The sequence below is a fragment of the Dermacentor silvarum genome, chromosome 3 (assembly GCF_013339745.2).
Source record: "Dermacentor silvarum isolate Dsil-2018 chromosome 3, BIME_Dsil_1.4, whole genome shotgun sequence".
Classification (NCBI taxonomy): Eukaryota; Metazoa; Arthropoda; class Arachnida; order Ixodida; family Ixodidae; genus Dermacentor; species Dermacentor silvarum.
The window spans coordinates 230,875,200-230,894,264 of record NC_051156.1 but is presented as its reverse complement, the minus strand read 5'-3'; the positions used below and the strand labels follow the sequence as shown (position 1 = coordinate 230,894,264).

The 19,065-nt window shown below is 48.1% G+C and overlaps 1 protein-coding gene across 1 annotated transcript in view; it reads left to right on the top strand.

Annotated features, from left to right (window-relative positions):
• The window catches only part of LOC125939681 (uncharacterized), a 173,392-nt gene that overhangs the window by 71,614 nt on the left and 82,713 nt on the right, over positions 1 to 19,065 (top strand). Inside the window, exon 5 of the mRNA XM_049664965.1 lies at positions 11,438 to 11,547. Within this exon, the coding sequence (XP_049520922.1) occupies positions 11,438 to 11,547 (110 nt within the window). The remainder of the gene's footprint in view (positions 1 to 11,437; positions 11,548 to 19,065) is intronic.

Genomic DNA, 19,065 nt, shown 5'->3' with positions numbered 1-19,065 from the left:
CATCATCTAAATACCGCAAGGCGAACTCTTCCTGTACTCTCAACACTTTGCCCATAAGGCTTGAAAAACAGTACGGGGCATTTTGCAAACCGAAGCTTAGGAGCTTAGGGCGGAACCTTCCCAACAGCGATATGAAAGCGGCATATCTACTAGCCTGCTCAGTGAGCGGAACCTGCCAGTAGCCTCGAACTAGATCTAGTGTGGAAATGAATCGAGCGCTACTAACCTTCTTGATGCGCTCTTCGATGTTTGGTATAGGATAAATTTGATCTTTAGTGATCGCGTTTAGCCTGCGGTAATCTACGCAAGGACGCGGATCCTTGCCCGGCACCTGAACTAAGATCAAAGGCGAGGTGTAATCGCTCTCGCAAGGCTCGATCACACCTAGAGTTCACATTTTAGGTGCGAAGCAGCTTATGGCGGGGGCTTTTTCCGTCCCTCCTTCCGTCCCGCGGTGTCCCACACCCCCACAGCGCATGCGTGTCCCCTCCCGCTCTCTCTCCTCTCCTACGCTCCTCCCCTTTCTCTCCTCTAGGAATCCTCTACTCTACGGAGCGGCGTGTACGACAGGTGGTGCGACAGCTGCATACTCCGCTGGGGGCGCCACGGTAGTTCCGCGGTATGAAAATTCCTGCAACTCCGTCATATGTTCAGGCTCCAGCTGCGCTTTCGATACTAGTTCCTTAATTAGTTTAGTTGTTCGCTAGCCTCTCCGTTAGTGACTGACACGAGGCCCGGAAGCTCTACCGGAATATCTAGGGATGCGTTTACCACCATGCATACAACCTCTTACCGTTCCCTAATCAAGGCTCAACTGTCTATCTCTAACCACCATTGTAGGCCTTCCGACGTGGGTGCTAGAAACAAATCTGGCAGCTGCTCTTCCAATAACTCGGCTGCTGCCACGACGGGTACTTCTGATTGCGCGGATCCAAACTCCTGTGGTTCCAACGCGGAGGCATTCTCGACCTCCGCTTCCTGAGGTTCCGAACAGCTATTCACCTCAGTTAGTACCGTTTCCGCGACTGCTTTTGCAGCTAACTCACGAGCTTTCGGTCTCGTTTGTGCCATCACACCAGCCTCCTCGAACCTTAGCCCTTTCTCGCGCAGAATCTGATCCGACCTATATTTGAGAACAGGTAAGGGCACTGCGAAGGAAGCGTAGGCGATAGGGCAGCTTCCGTCTCAACTGCGCCAAAATAGCTACCTTTGCAACCGGAAGACATGTACTGTGACTTCCTACGGCTTCCCAGACGCGTTTACCCGTGAACATCTCAGGTTCTACATAAGAGCTGTGAATGACTCCATAGTAGCCGCGGAGTCGTGCAGTACACGACATGGTTTCCCGTTTAATTGAACGTCGCACATATACGGTTCGAGCAGCTTCATGTTCTCGTCATTGCAGCCAACCGATAAAAACACTACCTCGTCACACTGCCCAGCAATGTTCCCCGGTTCATGACAGTTGTAGCAAAGAAAGGGCTTCCTCTTTCCCAATTTCTCTTGCTGCTCTGCTTTAACTCCAGGGGTCCCTTCCGACCCGGAAGTTCTACGTATTGAGGTACTCTCAATTACAGGCTCGTTCTTTCTCTTTTTGGGCCCTAGCTTCGCCCTGCCGAACCTGAAATTGAGATTGCCTTTTCGACCGCCGCTGAGTTCGCTCGCCCAACGCGTCACAAAATCCTCGGCTAGTTGAGCGGCTCTGGCTATCGTGCTAACTACTGGCCTATCATGAACCCAGTACCGTTCTCAGGGAACTGGTTATAAAATTGTTCAAGTGCAAAGCGCTGAACAACCTTCGCGTGATCATCATAGGCTTTTTGTTCCTTGAGCCATTCCTCCATGATTGTCATAAGCTTATATGCAAACTGTGTATAGGACTCATTCCTAGCCTTTTCCATTTCGCGGAACTTCCGCAAGGCCCTTTCTGTCTCGTCATCAGTCTCAATCTTCGTCTCCTGCACGGCGACGAAGTCGAGGCACTTCCTAGATGAAAGCCGGCGAAGCTGTGCCTGTTTCTGCAAAGACCTAAGGCCGAAGGTCTTTGTTGCGAAGAGAAGTTGCTGGGACAGCGCCATGGTGACTACCCACTAAATGGACTTAATTTTCTATGTGGTCGGTCCTTGAGGGCAACGGTGAGGCTCCCTCCGAACCCCCACCAGACCTCCTGGACCGTGATCGCCGGTACTTTCCTGAGTGTTTCGATGTTTTGCGGCGACGTGGTTTTCCTGTGGTCGTGTCGCTGTCTGTCCTTGTTTCCCATCTGTTTGTCGCACGGTGCTCCGGAATTTATGTATCCGCGCTACTTCGTCTGTCCTTTACCAGCACAGGGCACATGTAGAGATGCTTGGCTGTAGCAGATGAGTCATTATCGGCTGCCTGATTCGCTTAATGGGCAGGAACTGGCTGCGTGGTTACGGGCGCTTCATTGCATTGTTGCTTGGATTGATCATCTGTCTCTTCGCTACCTTCCTTGTCCTAGGGCGGTTCTGCGATGACATTGTCCTTAACATCTCGAGGGTATTTGCTGACACAACTGGTCTCCACGGCAGATGGAATGCCTCCGGTAGCGTCGGGAACTTCCGTGGCATCCATTATGTGATCTTGCAAGCTTTCATATCTAGGCCGTGTTCTATGTCGTAACTTGTCGGCGCATGTTACGACACATTGTTCAGCTGTGTTGCCAAAGCGCCGGCACGCTTCACAACGTGGAGTTCTGCAGTTGCGACGAATGTGCCCAACCTTCTAACGACGGAGACAAAGCGGGGGCCTGCCTGGAATCAATACAAGGATCTGCACTCCACAGACAGGTAGGAGATGTGGAACGTCACCCACATCTACTACATCGGCAAGAGGCAACACCACATCATGATTTAGGGTACGCATTTGTTCCATTTTCTTTGCTGATATAGACTTCACTTTCCTGTAAGCCTGGAGTGCGTCTCCGAATGTAGGCGTCCTCCAAAAGCTCAGGGAGCCATAAAAGCTTCATTTTTACTTCCGTGGGTTCAGGGCACATGACGATGCAGCGTCTACCTTTCACGTTAATTCACCTCTCGTAACTAGCTTTGATTTTGTCACCGTCCACACGTGCGACATCTGAAATTGGACGAGGAAACTTATTTTATTTCGATCAATAACATTCGGAAGGGCATCTCAGAAGTCCTGGGCTCTTTACGGTCGACCAGCTAAGTCAGCATGCAGGAAAACGCAACCAGCTTACCGGTAGGAAGACGAGGTAGCACAATACGGTAGTCGTTGCTACTGGCTGAATGAAGCCTGAGCAGCACCTCGGCCAGGGGTCGATAAATCCTTTGAAGCGGAGAACATGAAAAACGCGACCGATTGGAACGCCGTCTTCTTCATTCCACTAAGACTCGCCGGTACTTAGTGAACGATGAGTAATTTGCCATGTCAACCGGGAGATGCAGTTTCAGTTTTGCACAGACATGGTAGATGTGCTATCGCGCCGCAACTAAAACTTGCGCCTCTATCAGAAAGGAAACGCTGTCCGTATTCAATATTATGGCTGCAAGTGCTGTAACACTGATTTGCTTTTGCGATTTATATTTTAATTTTGAAAAAAGTCTTAAATGAAACGCCGATCCGGGGCGCTATACGGGCTGTTACTGCCAATTTTGCACAGCCGTTTCTTGTTCTTCGCGCAAGGGAAATGTTTTCTTGTTATTCGCGCAAGAGAAATGCAACATTTCCTTAGTTCGACAATCCGTTTCAGTCGACACGTATGTGTAGTCACACATATCTCCGTCAGAGAAGCGTCTGTTAGTGCGGCTGGCAGCCTTCGGCGACAGCACAAGTAGGTATGTTTATAACGCGTCACATCGGCACTCATCGCTTGTTGTGCTGACGCTGTAGACACGAAGAAAATGGTCTGTTTAAAAACACCGATGGGAAAGCTGAAATATAGAGTGATTTATCCTCGTTAGACTTGTTGATTCCTGAGCCCAGACGGCGGGCCGATAGAGTGTAGGCGGATTCGGCGGGTACGGCAGGCCTAACCTTCGGTGGAAGCGAACGATCTCGGCGCGGGTATATACCTGGCGAATGCTAAAAATGTTTGCATTTGAGCCTCAGAACCTTTTGACTATTTATTATTTTTAGTACACTAGGGAAAGTGGAAGCGCCTCAACTTTGTTATCGGTGCAATAATATCAATCAGCGGCAGGCTTCCCGGGGTCCGTTCGAACGCGTCTGAACGGCTATACTGGGTTTCGTGTCGACTGCACAACACTGCGACAACTCGCAGTCATCGGTTGCGTACAAACTTCTATAAAACGAGGCGTTATCTGCGTTTGCGTAATTTCGTTCACGAATACAGCTATCCGCACCAGTCAAAAGGGAAATGCACAAAACGAAAGTGATATTCTGTGTCGCATATGCATGGGCAGCTCACGCACCTTTATTGCAAGCTGCGACACCACCCACACGAAACAGACATTCATGACCTCAAAATATAGCGTTACTTAGGACAGGAGGCTAGTACCTGTCCATAAAATTGTTCCAAGCATTTAATATTCAACAGCGCCTATACTCCTTGCGTACTGGAAGCAGTGCGGCACAAACGTAACCAAGAGCGTCGTTTCCAGTACGGGCCAGCCAGCGAACTCCAGCGACAACCAGCCCAGCGCACACCACCAGCGTCATAACAACGTCTCGTCCACCGAGGCCAGCGATCTCGCCGGTGTCCCAGTAGCGAGCGCCAGCGTCAAAAAAAATCACAGCATATCCACGGGGTGAATGATGATGAGTGGGCGAAGCTCCGGAGGGAATCATCGGATCTCCCGCTTAAGGGGACGCTAGCACAAACGCGTTAGAAACGTGCAGTACTCTCTAGTAAGGGGGAGCGGCCACAGCGTTTTACGCAGCCATTTACACATGCCGGAACGTGCACCGCGTTTGCCGACGCCATCACATGACTGCTGAGAGAGTATACCCCCCGTATTCATAAACGCTCCTCGACTTGAACTTGACTTGCCACCGCTTTGGGCAGCGCGTTCGAAACGCGTTGAAGGTAAGGCGGAGAGGCCACAGCGTCTTACACCAGCTTTTTACACGGGCCGTAACGCGCTAGCACAAATGCGTTAGAAACGCGAAAGAAACGCGGCCTTTCGTTAATGTTGGGTATTTATTGCCATCGTGGTGCGTGTGTCCATGTCCGCTTCGTGGCGTAGTGGGCTAACGCCGCGCGCTCGGAAGCGAGGGGTCCCTGGTTCGATTCTGCGCTACGGACACAACTTCGGATTTTTTTTTCTCATTTTTCTCAGACTGGTTACACACTACTGGTTACACACTACTACTACGATGACGGGGACGGAACGGGTGCCGCTATAAGGAGCTTCGCCCCTAAAATGCGCTGCTTTCACACTGGAAGACGCTGGTTTTAGGGGCGAAGCTCCTTAGGGTGTGGGTCTGTCCCTCCTCTGTAGTATGTAGTAGTAACAGTCGTCGTAGTAGTAGTCGTCGTCGTCGTAGTAGGTAGCCACATCTACTTTTATGAGAAAAAAGTTGGCCGCATATCTGCTTGCTTCGCTGCAAATGACATCGAAAGACGATAGTCTTCTGCCACCCCTGACAAGTAACACCCTCTCTTGTCCACCCTCCCACCCCTCACGCTCTTCCCCTCCCCTCTCACTCCTCCCATGATGGATGCAATGGAGATTTTGCTGAATTCAATTCAAATTTACCGCGTTCGCCCTGCTCTCACGCCATCTGTTGGGACCTTTTATTACCGTTGACTTAAAGCCGGCTGCAGAGCCGCGGCTTCAGTCGGCTTCTTTTAACGCGTAGCGTTTCCTACACCATTTCTAACGCATTCGACGCCATTTCTAACGCATTGATTTTTCATTTACTAACGCAAAAACCAGTACAATATGTATTCTTAATTAAATGAACGCTACGGATTACGGTTATGTGCCTCCAAACTCTGTACTGCTAAATTAGCCATCCTATACTCCGTTTCATACATCAGCCAGGTGCAACGCTGTAAAAGCTGCGCAAGAAGTACGACCATTAAAATGTATTACTCCGTGCGTTCCGTCTATGCAGCGGTCTATGTGCGCCAGCGGCGTTTGCTCGCGCGAGCTTGCACGTGAGGCTGCAGCGACGGGCTGCAAATAAAACGCGCATAGCATGGCGTTTTCAGCGCAGCTTAAGAAACTAGGGTCTTTAGAGTTACGTATCTATGTATTTTCTATTAAAGGAACACACCTCCTAATACTTACCTAGTGATGTTGCGCCTCAGATATGCGTAATATTTACTTTGTGATCGATAACGTTCACAAGTATGAACAGCCATACCAGTTTAAGTAGTGTGGGCGGTAAGCAAGTGGTCCAATTTTGGCCGGGTGGCTGAATCGGGTGACAGACAGACAAACAGACAGACAGACCAAATTTTCAGCGTTTAAGTTCCCCAAGAAAGACTATCGTCTTTAAAAGAAATTCCGAAAGTTGTGTCTGTAGCGCGGAATCGAACCAGGGACCCCTCGCTTCCGAACGCGCGGCGCTAACCACTACGCCACGAAGCGCACATGGACACACGCACCACGGTGACAATGGGCCCCTTCGATTATCAGTCCCTGACAGTCCCGGACTGCTTGGGACTGCTGTGCCGCATTCGATTTTGCTCGGACAGCTTCCGAAGCTCCGCCCACTAGTCCGAATGTTGTCAGAAGCGCGTTCGTTTTTTCACGGACCGGAAGTTCCGGGCTCCCCGCGGACTGTTGGAGCTGTCAGCAGATGTTTGCTCGGACAAGCGCAAGTAGCTAGCAGACGACGGCAGCGCGCGTGGTGTTTGACGCCATGTTGTGAAAGATTACGTGTGCTTCTGCGTACTTTGCGCGCTCCAGACGGCAACTACTCTGCATTGAGTTATCGCTTCTGTTACATCGGGGATTTGTGTGCCATCATGCAAGTTTTTTACGAGCCGTCTAATTGCTGTAGCTTTAGTCATCGCGTTTTTTTTTTGTTTTTGTTTTTTTTAAGAAAGAAGCACAGTGATCAGGCGCACATGCTTGCTTTTCTTACTGTGTTTCACGAAATCTGTCATGCTCGTTGCAGATAAATTTTGCTTTTCAGGTAAGTGAAAATAGCGTGCGAGGAATCGTATATCGCATGTGCCTATTTCACGCCGGTAGCTGAGGTGGCATACAATAGGAGATTCGCGGATTGCTGTTGACATATATGTTGATCCCTTCTGCTACCAAGTTCGAGCGTTTGATTTTTGACGTGCAGGATTAGTAGACGGTGTACACGCGCTCTCTCACGCGTCGGGCCTTTAATTAGCAGACGGTCTCGCGAGCTTTGAGGATGTAGGCGGATGCTCTCTGCATGAACAGCGACGTGGCACGACCATGATTTCGGAGTCTCTCCACAGCAATTTTAGGGCCAATAAATATATTTCACCACCACCACGATTTTGCTTACGTCCGTGTGGGAATTCCACTTAAATTTATCAGGCAATGAGCTGGCTAGCGCAACGTAATAAACTGCGCTTTGCGAAAACGTTCTACGCGCCCAGGCTACGATTACACTGAGCTAGCTTCATGGTTGCGTCGGCGACGCGTACGCCCCTGAGACTGCACCATTGCGGAGGCCACGCTAATAAAAACGCTGGGTAGGGGGCTATCTACGAGTTACGGTGGCTAGATTGGTAGGTGTGCCGACCGGCGTAGTTCACTGCTTCTCCGCATCATGACAGCAGGAGTGGCGCTGCCGTCAGAGGTTTGCCGTGAAGCGCGCGTCGTCTGCTACTGAGAGTGTTGTTATTGCGCGCTTGTAATATTTAAGATAATAAGTTTTCACAGTAAAACTTGAAAGAAAATGGTTAAATTATGTTGAGAGAGTGCTTAACAGTGCGATGTTTCTTGTTGCAATGAGTAATTTTGAAAATCGGTCATTTATATCGTCTGTTAACACGCTCAGGGCACGGAGCGCTGCGCTCGCAGTCACGATAGTTCTCCGAATTCTTGTAATTTTTTTGGACGTTTAAGGAGCGAAGTGAAGACTGGGTGATATTCGTGAATACCAAGCTCGTGAGACTCCAGGACAGAGTGAAAGTGTTCCTGCACAGAAGAAAACCAGCCGGAAGAGCACCACTTGCATTGCGCCGAATTGTTAGTTCGGCTACAAACATGCAAACCACGCGCTAAAGAATCATTGGTTTCGATGCGCTGAGACCCAGAACTTTCCGAGAGACATCAGCTTGCCATTTGCCATGCTGAAAAAAATGTGCCAGCGCCACTTCAAGGAGCATCGAGCGTATGACCGGCAGGAAGATTGTGCAGATTCCGATGCATGCATATGTGCGGTTAGAGTGACGCTGTTCCTTCGGTGCTACCCGACGCTTCGCCTTACATATTGAAGAACATTTCTAGAAAAACAACAAGGCGAGACTCCAACGGCATGTTGGCCGTTGAAATAATCCGGAAGAGACAGCGAGCAACTCCTCTGGAGACATTGGCCAAACTTGCACACGCTCCAAGCAAATATGATGCGAATGCAAATATCGCGTGTTCTACGGGTGATGAATGAGTATTTGTAGACAAGTGAAAAAATGAACCTGCTCAAAGACGGCCGATGAAATGTTTGTGTGTGCGAAAGATTCAACTTCAAGTGCAGCGGCCGCGGTTTACAACGAAACGACTGGCAGATATGCCCTGCCGCTGGCATCTTTTCTTTTCCTTTCGCCAGCTGAAGCATTCAGGAGTCATGGGTTGTGAGCAGCATAAAATCGAAATTACGAACAGCATCATCAAGCTTTGCTCGCCTGCACTTCCTTGTGACGACCAAAACTTGGCTCCTGAGCGTACTCCAGAAAATAAAAAGCACCTTACACTGCGGCTACTCTACGTGCACTTTGAGCGCAGTGAAGCAGTGAAGTGTTTCATTTAAATCTATAGTTGCAATAAAAGCTTGGTGTTGCTGCATGGTTTGCGTGTGTGACCGAAGAATTACCTAAATTATTATTGTATTCAAGTATACATGCATACGATCTTCACGAGTCCAAACTATGATTTTTCATGCTACAAGCTACTGCATTCATCATACATAATTACACGACGTAAGAACTTTTTTTCTTTATCACCAACAAGTTTATAATATATTTTATAAATTTATAATAGCCCCAATACTAAAATCCTTTGGTTCAATTTCCTTGACTGCAGTCAAGGAAATCGAATCAAAGGATTTTAGTTTCAATATTTAGAATCAAAGGAATGTCAATATTTATTCCATTGTGTTTTACATCCCTTCAAGCCAAAGCATTTCTCTTGCACATTCCGTGGTATACGAATACGCCCTGCACGTTCGTGTACAGCCCCTACATGCTACATCTATTCTGCAAAGCAAACTTCGCCTTTCTCGCTTCAGAAGAACTGATGAAGGGCTATTTCGTCCATGCAAAATTTGTGCTTCTCCTCGTAGACTCAAGTTTAACGTGTTTACCGAACTAAACAGCGTTAATAGCTATTATATTCTTGAACGTCAAACGGGGAAACAAACAGGTGACGGAAAAGGCAAGTACGTTACCTTCGCAAGTGACAGAGCTCTGCTGCGTTCAGAAATTTGTTACTGTCTATGATGCCACTGTGAATGTGGTTTTCAGTTTAAATACGATGGTAAATACGCCGCAGTTGCAATGTAACGTGGCCGCAGCAGCAGACGACGCGCGCCGCCTGCGACAGACCCCCGACGGCAGCGCCAATTTTGTCGTCATGATGCGGAGAAGCGATGAACTACTCTTCGTGCCCGGCGGACGGCACACCTACCCATCTAGCCACCGTACTACGAGTAGCAAAGAGCAGACGACGGCAGCCAGGAGAGTGACTTCCGGTCGCGGTGCTTCGACCGAAATCTCGGACAGTCCCCGACAGCTGGATCACGTGACTGTGACGCGCTCTTTTGTCAGGGCTAGTCAGACCGGAAGCCGCGGACGGTTTGCGAACAGTCCGGGATTGTATAATCGAAGAGGCCCAATAAATACCCAACATTAACGAAAGACTGCGCGTTTCTAACGCGTTTGTGCTAGCGCGTTACGGCCCGTGTAAGAAGCTGGTGTAAGACGCTGTGGCCTCTCCGCCTTACCCCCGTATTCATAAACACTGATGGCGTCGGCAAACGTGGTGCACGTTCCGGCATGTGTAAACGGCTGCGTAAGACGCTGTGGCCTCTCCCCCTTACTAGAGAGTACTGCACGTTTCTAACGCGCTTGTGCTAGCGTCCCCTTAAGCGGGAGATGGTGCAATTATAATGAAGGGCGCTGTTATAAAATAGGTATGACGTCACGTATGGCGCGTGTCATTGGTGGAAGTCAATCGTTCGATTTAGTGCGGCGAGACTGGGCGAGTTACACGGAAGATTCACGGTTTACCGATGATTCCCTCCGGAGCTTCGCCCACTCATCATCATTCACCCCGTGGATATGCGGTGTTTTTTTTTTTTTTTTTTGCAATTTGGTTATTTAGACTGTTTGTGCTTTTGTACGCATAATTTTAATGGCATAATAATTTTGTTACGGTAGACCCCCGTAAAAGCAATTCCCGATGTACTAAAAATCCGCCAACAATACAGGAACTCGCGGTACCCGCATTTCTATGCTTCCTATGTTTTGTGCATGTAGCACAAAAGAGGCAAACCCAACAAGCCTGTTAAGTAAAACGCCTGCGACCTAGCTTCTTGGCGTTACTTCGAGCGCGACGCTACCATTAGAGCTGTGCGTTATGCCCATGGGTACCCCGGGCGCAAGGTATTTTGCCGAAACCTGCTGTGTAGCTATCATCACCGTAAAGCTGCGATGTTGGCGTTCTATACATGGTGGCGCCAACTGCAAGGCTGCGAAAAGTTTGAGGGCACGCATCTCAATTTTCACCCACGCGCAGTGCACTAACGCTAAAACGAAAGGCTAAGTTCGATTGCCCAATTGAGTGATGAATTTATGTCGGTGATTCTAAAAATATCATCCCTGGTTATTTCAGCAGTCATAACATAACTTTTTTTTTTATTTATCAATACTGTAGGTCTTCTGCAGACCCATACAGGGAGCGGGCTTACATCATCATAGGCATGTAATGAGATACAAGTTCCCAAAAAGACAACAGGAAAACATGAGGTAATCAGAACACTTTTCAACAGCAAGGGCATCTATATTATATTACCTACATGACCTCGTAATAACATGACCTGATAATAACATGACCTGATAATAAGCCTACCAATGTTTCTAGAAATAAGACGCTGTCAATTATTTAACTAAACTTTCTATCAGGCTTTAAGGCTATCGTGAAAGTTGTACGAAGCCTTTTGGTCCCTACTCTATCTTACTCAATAGTTGTGTTTTGTGCTTATGTATAACACAAGAACTTTCATGCCAGTTGCCGGTCTTGAATTTCTTTGGAGGCACTAAATAAAATTATTCTCGCAGACGGGCGCCCGTGCTGACACAAAGGTGGCCAAGAACAGCGCAGCTCCCAACCGGAGCTCGACCAGGGAGTCACCCAAGCTGTCGCCCACAGTCCGGAAGATTGGCCGAAGGTGTGAAAAATTTTATTTCACTGCGTCAAGTAAAAAGGCTGCATTGAGTATTCACTGCACTATAATGTTAGTCATGCGTACTCTGAGCTCTGTGAAAAAAAAAAAGTTGACAGTCACTTTAGTATGCGCGTATAAAGGATGAAGGCCTAAAGAGGTGTGAAGGCTTGCGCGCTCATGAGATTAAATTACTTGACATTCTCATTCGAATGCGTAGTTCCTTGTTTCCTCCCACCAAAGTTCGTGTGCCTTAATTAACTCTACCTTAATTAATGGTGCCTCTATTAACTTCGCCCTTATTAACACCAAAGGTTGTGGGTTCGACTCCCATCAGAGGTGCCATTCAATTTTGGGGCCATTGAATTTTCCCGACGGTCAAATTTTCGACCCATGAGCCATCTAAGGGCCTTAATAAGTTATCGTGGCATCGTGGATCGGCGAGCTCCCTCATAAGACTGAGTGAGAGCCTCCCATGAGTTGTGGCTGTCAGAGTGAGTCGCAGAAGATGTGAACTGGTGCTTGAGCAAGCCTGCATCACATACTGTGTTTCTACTGCAAGCAGCAATTGCGAGCCATGGAACAAGCCGATCGAGTTCGCACATCACGCTTTGGCTTCTAATCCCTGTGGTTTCTAGTCGAGCGTTCTAACCATGGCCGCTTTCGCAAGTGAAGACGTATCCTTTCGTGAGCTGTAGTCTCCTGGCGGTATCATTTTAGTGTTTAACTCAGGGATTTCAACAACAGACAGCAGCGGAGACGTGCACAAGCGCTGAACACTAGAAAAGATGTCGTACCAACAAGGCCGAAACTCAAAGCTTGCAAACTCCTGACAGTGCTCGCACAAATTCCACCATGTCTACTTCCACAACTTGGAATGCACGGGCCACTTGATGACTGACAAGCGCAGCTGCTTGAGCGCTTCTTTTCCCGAACGTCTAAGCAACCCTTACCAAAAAATTTAGATATCGGCCATATCTCACACATTTGCTTTATATATAGCCAAATATGAACGTATAATTCCTGATGTAGGGTCGTGTATCTGGATATTTACGGTTACACTAGACCAGATATGACCAGCGCATCACTTATATTGTCTCATATGTGATGCACTTATAAAGCAACTTCTTATACGACGTGTTTCTTACATTCCATGCTCATTACACGTGTGGTGAAGCACTATCACTACACTGCGTGCATAGCTCTGCGGAAGCATTCGCCGCGTCATCGATTTGTCCGACGAGGCCACGGACGAGGCACACCTTACACGCGTGCACACATCACCGGTCTCGATAGCAGCGACTGTTATAAGCAGGCTACGTGACACATGCTTACCACACTGACCACTCGACCAGACTTGTTGCGTGGTTCTGGGATCGCCGAACCGAAGCGGCGGCTGCTGCGCCCCTCTGCTGAAATGCTTTTTTAGGGGCGAAGCATCTTAGGGCCGAGCCTTGTCCCTCGTCGTCGTCCGTTGTCCGTAGGTCTGGTTTGCATGGAGACCGCTAGGGGCGCTGAGGTGCACACGGGCGTTAGGGTGCCTCGATGCCAGCGCCGCCGTTCAGGGTGGAGACAACCCCGCTGGCGCCGCCATATTGAATCACACGAGCTCAGACTCGCTACGCTTGCGTTCATAAATAGTGTTACTCGCGGCGCACTTCCAAGTGCTTTGCTTTGATGAGGATTTTTTTATCGGTATCGCATCTGCACATCTTTATAAACAATAGTCGTTAACTCGTCGAAGGTCGAAGACGTAAATGTATGGAGCCGGGAACATACCCCAAGTTGCCTAATTCAATCACATTTAATATGCCGTGTGTATGTTTGAAATACGCACTATTTTTTTTTACGCTTCAATGCTTGGTATATAAGGGTTGCGGCCCCCTGTGTGTGGAAGTTTTTTTTTTCGCTGTTGTATTTTGGTTTACACGTCACGCCTCCTTTACCGTAGCCAGCCACTCGCACACGGCGGTTAGTTTCCCTTGCGTTGCGCGTGCTCTTCGCGTTCGTTGCAATTATTTGACGGTATCTACGCGCAATTTTGCTTTTTTTGCCCACAAAACTGTGTACTGACATGATTAAGCTGGTGTAAAAATAACTGCGATGTGAAAATAAGGTTTAGTTAGTGCTGTAGAGAAAAATGTAACGTAACTTGTCTGTGTCAATCTTGCGTAGTACACACAAGAAACCAAACGATGCACAAAAGACATTTACTTAGTAATGTCTAGTACAGTCAATCATGAAAGAGATATGTGCATGGAAAATTATATGTACTGTGTGGTGCCTGAAGGTTATGTTGAAAGACGAGATTAAAAAAAATCGCAAGGTAGGCTCGACACACACAATTCGGGATAGGGAGAGTTTTTTTTTTTTATTGCGATAGCAATTATATGGACACTCCAAAGCAGATTTCCGCCGTCGGCGTCGCCGTCGCCGTTGCTGTCGCCGTCGCCGTGAGGTTCCGTATGACGTCAATGGAGATGAAATCGTCGCCGCGCGCCGCCGAACGCTGTATGTGAGAGTGAAAGGGCGCGAGGGACGCGCGCTTTCACGGGGAGTGAACTCACGGCGGAGAACAAACGCGCGTTCTGTGCCGTGCTCCCTTAAGGGCTGCAGAAGTAGGCGTCTTTCCTCCTTTACTATCACCATATATGTAGAGCAAACGCGCCTTCTTCTGACGCACGAAAGGCCGCGGGGGGGGGGGGGGGGGGGGGGGAGGGGGCAGGGAAGGGAGGCGACGTTTAGCTGCGGCACCAAGTGCCTATTTATATCAGAGGCTCCGGCAACAGTCACCAACGCCGCACGCATTTTGTGCGAACGCGGGCAAAACGCCGACGGCGTCGACAACAGTGCTGTGTGTTGCCGGTGCTGCTGCATGTCCAAGTTTGTACAGCGGATAAAACTACTATCCTTACTCCGTATAGCTCTCTACTAAGTTGCTATCGCAATTAATGCTTCGCCTTTCGGGTGAAACTGCGACAACTTTTTTAATTTATTCATTACATGGGGGGGTCAAGTGAGTACATCAACCTTATTACACACAATATAAATCGAAAACAAGAATACAAACAAGGAAACGCAACCGCGGGTAATATTAGGATATCCAGCCAGAATACATTAGCTACCATCGAATACGTCGCATCAGCCAAACACATCGATGGCGAGTACAGAACATTTTATAAATAACCACTAGAACACTGATAACTACATTGAAAAAATAAACAACACTGCATACATATCGCGTACTAAACCCGTAAATGAAACTCGGACAGTCAAATACAGATTAGCAATGTTTTTCACTTCGGAAATATAGTCCATGATGATGTAGGGCTGTTGACTTTAACAGACGGCGCCCATCCTGTCGATTTCCCTCGTACTGGTCCTCTTCAAAGTGTTTCTAAGTACCAGTAAAACAACAAAAGTGATTATTGATATGAAAAGTTGCCTTGTATATACACTACGATCCCACTACGATCGGGAATGAGCACGAATGACCATCGGCTTATGAGCACCACGCTACAAATATATTCGTCTAAAAAATCTGCTATATAACGTAACAACCTGAGATCCGCAAGATATCTGCTGAGAAATCAGAAAAAATCACAATGCTTCGCTTGCCACCTACACAACAGCCGCTCTCCCCAGAAGAAGCACTGCGTTCTTTAGTCCCAAATAACCAGTAGCGAAAAAAGAAACTGAGGGGAAAAAAAGAAACAAGAGACACACGATGTGTGCTTCTCGTGAAAAAGTGAAATAGGTGGTTTACATGACGATTTGTAGCTAATGTAAGACTATTTCGCGGCGAAGCATTTTCGTCAGTCCTTAAAATAAGGGTACTACTCGCATAGACTGCGCCGATCAAAACGGCAAAAGCCTATGCGACGCGCGCTCGCAAACCATAGGCTACTCAGGCAGCATCGGTGCAGTGCTTAGTTCGTGAGCGAACGTAGGTACGTGAGCGAGGATCAGAGAATACTTTCTTATTTAAATGAAATCGAGGCACCTCGGGGTGCCTCGATGCCAGCGCCGCCGTTGAGGGTGGTGCCATCCTTTGACCGCCCCCGCGCCGCCGCTTTCTAGCTGCGACGCCATCTTGAATCACAGCTTCGTTGTTTACGCTTCCCCCGGGACCCAGCGCGAAGGAAGAGATGGGAAGCCCAAGTAAATCGGTATCACTGGAAGGCAACAGATAGTTCCTACATTTGCGAGGTAAGTGTCAAGAAAGTTTAGACTATCGCACCGTGTTTTGCATTTAAATAAGAAAGTATTCTCTGATCATCGCTCACGTACCTACGTTCACTCACGAACTAAGCACTGCACCGATGCTGTCTGAGTAGCCTATGGTTTGCGAGCGCGCGTCGCATAGGCTTTTGCCGTTTTGATCGGCGCAGTCTATGCGAGTAGTACCCTTATTTTAAGGACTGACGAAAATGCTTCGCCGCGAAATAGTCTAACATTAGCTACAAATCGTCATGTAAACCACCTATTTTACTTTTTCACGGGAAGCACACATCGTGTGTCTCTTGTTTCATTTTTTCCTCCCCTCAGTTTTTTTTTTTTTTTTTTTTTTCGCTACTGGTTATTTGGGACTAAAGAACGCAGTGCTTCTTCTGGGGAGAGCGGCTGTTGTGTACGTGGCAAGCGAAGCATTGTGATTGTTTCTGATTTCTCAGCAGATATCTTGTGGATCTGAAGTTGTTACGTTATATAGCTGATTTTTTAGACGAATATATTTGTATCGTGGTGCTCGAAAGCCGATGGTCATTCGTGCTCATTCCCGATCGTAGTGGGTACTGTGACGGTCCTTAAATGCCTGTGCACGGTATGCCCAGGTGTAGTAGAGTTAAGGGGCATCATGGGACCAAAATGTTTCGGCGCTTTCTGGCATGGTGTCTGTTGTAGCCTGTGCATTTCTTCGAAACGTGTGAAGCGAGGTAATACAGCATTACTTCTGCGAAAATTTATTTTTAAGCACTGTAATGGTTTCTCTGTATTTACAAGGCAACTTTTCATATCAATAATCACTTTTGTTGTTTTACTTGTACTTAGAAACACTTTGAAGAGGACCAGTACGAGGGAAATCGACAGGATGGGCGCCGTCTGTTAAAGTCAACAGCCCTATATCATCATGGACTATATTTTCGAAGTGAAAAACATTGCTAATCTGTATTTGACTGTCTTAGTTTCATTTACGGTTTTTGTACCCGATATGTATGCAGTGTTGTTTATTTTTTCCATGTAGTTATCAGTGTTCTAATGGTTATTTATAAAATGTGCTGTACTCGCCATCGATGTGTTTGGCTGATGCGACGTATTCGATGGTAGCTGATGTATTCTGGCTGGATATCTTGATGAATATTACACGCGGTTGCGTTTTCTTGTTTGTATTCTTGTTTTCGATTTATATTGTGTGTAATAAGGTTGATGTACTCACTTGAAACCGCCCCCCCCCCCCCCCCATGTAATGCATAAATTTAAAAAAAACTCTCCCTATCCCGAATTGTGTGTGTCGAGCCTACCTTGCGAATTTTTTTTTATCTCGTCTTTCAACAGAACCTTCAGGCGCCACACAGTACATATAATTTTTCATGTACATATCTCTTTCATGATTGACTGTACTAGACATTACTAAGTAAATGTATTTTGTGCATCATTTGGTTTCTTGTTTGTACTACGCAAGATTGACACAGACAAGTTACGTTACATTTTTCTCTACAGCACTAACTAAACCTTATTTTCACATCGCAGTTATTTTTACACCAGCTTAATCCTGTCAGCACACAGTTTTGTGGGCAAAAAAGCTAAATTGCGCGTAGATATCGTCAAATAATTGCAACGAACGCGAAGAGCACGCGCAACGCAAGGGAAACTAACCGCCGTGTGCGAGTGGCTGGCTACGGTAAAGGAGGCGTGGCGTGTAAACCAAAGTACAACAGTGAAAAAGAAAAACTTCCACGCACAGGGGGTCGCAAACCTTATATACCAAGCATCGAAGCGCAAAAAAAAAGTGCGTATTTCAAACATACACACGGCATATTAAATGTGATTGAATTAGGCAACTTGGGGCATGTTCCCGGCGCCGTACATTTACGTCTTCGACCTTCGACGAGTTAACAGCTATTGGTTATAAAGATGTGCAGATGCGATACCGATAAAAAAAATCATCATCAAGGGAAAGCACTTGGAAGTGCGCCGCGAGTAACACTATTTATGCACGCAAGCGTAGCTGTGTCTGAGCTCGTGTGATTCAATATGGCGGCGCCAGCGGGGTTGTCTCCACCCTGAACGGCGGTGCTGGCATCGAGGCACCCTACAAGGCGTTCGTTCCCGACGCGCGCTCTCTTTCTCTCTTGAGCCATGGATGATAACGGTCACTTCTAATAACGGCGCGCCCGCTATGGATGAAAAGGCGAGAGTGGCGGCTCAGCTGCAAGCGGAGTCGAGGGCTCGCAAAACTGCTGCAGCACGGCGACGCAGACAACAAGCGGACCCGGAGTCTAGGGCGCGGGAAGCTGCAGCAACACTGAAACGCCGGCAAGCGGATTCAGAGCTGAGGGCTCGCGAAGCTGCAGCAGCACGGCAACGCCGGCATGTGGACCCGGAGCTGAGGGCTCGCAAAGCTGCAGCAGTACGGCAACGCTGGCAAGCGGACCCGGAGCTGAGGGCTCGCGAAGCTCGCGCTTCAACCGAGCATCGGCGCCACCAACCTACGGTAGAGAACGCTTCCGGCGTTTTGCCGCCGCTTCCCGCGCTCTCGCCGCCACTGGGTCCGCTTGCCGGCGTCGGGGGACTCACGGTTAACCGAATGATCCCCCGGTGCTTCGCCCACTCGTCATCATTCACCTCCTGGATATGCGGTGATTTTTTTCACGTTTGTTATTTTCTGAAGCAATGAACTGGCATTTGTCGGTATTCTTTGCTGAGATCCATCACTTGGCAATTCCCATTGGTGACATGGTCATACACTGTAAAATAATTTACACCCCTAAAAGTGAAAAAGGGTATAAATGTGTCTATAACTCACACCCTTAGGGTGTTACTTATATAAATCACAAGGGTGTGAGATATAGACACATTTACACCCTTTTTCATTTTTAGGGGTGTAAATTATTTTACAGTGTATCGCATCGCCATGGCTAACCAGGAAGCCCTCGTCGCCCTTCAGGAGGAAGTGCGACAATTCCAGCAGCAGGTACAGGCCCCGCAACGACTGATCCAGACTCAAAACCAGCAGCTACTTCCCGACGAGAGCAGCCGTCTGCACGCTGCTCCGCCCGAAGCCGGCCTGTTGTGATGGGTCGTTCACCCCTCGAAAACAGTCGCTCACGGAGGGCGCGACAATGGTGAACGGACCCACGGTCAGAGCCATCCCCAACCGTATTAAAGCGATAGCGTTTAGGGCGCCGTGCCACAGAATTAAAATCCGACGTCGGCATTGCCGCCCGCGGCCGAGAAAACTATCTCCAACCACGCAGGCCCTCCAAATATATTTTACCACTTAAGTTGCTCACACTTTGTCTTGCA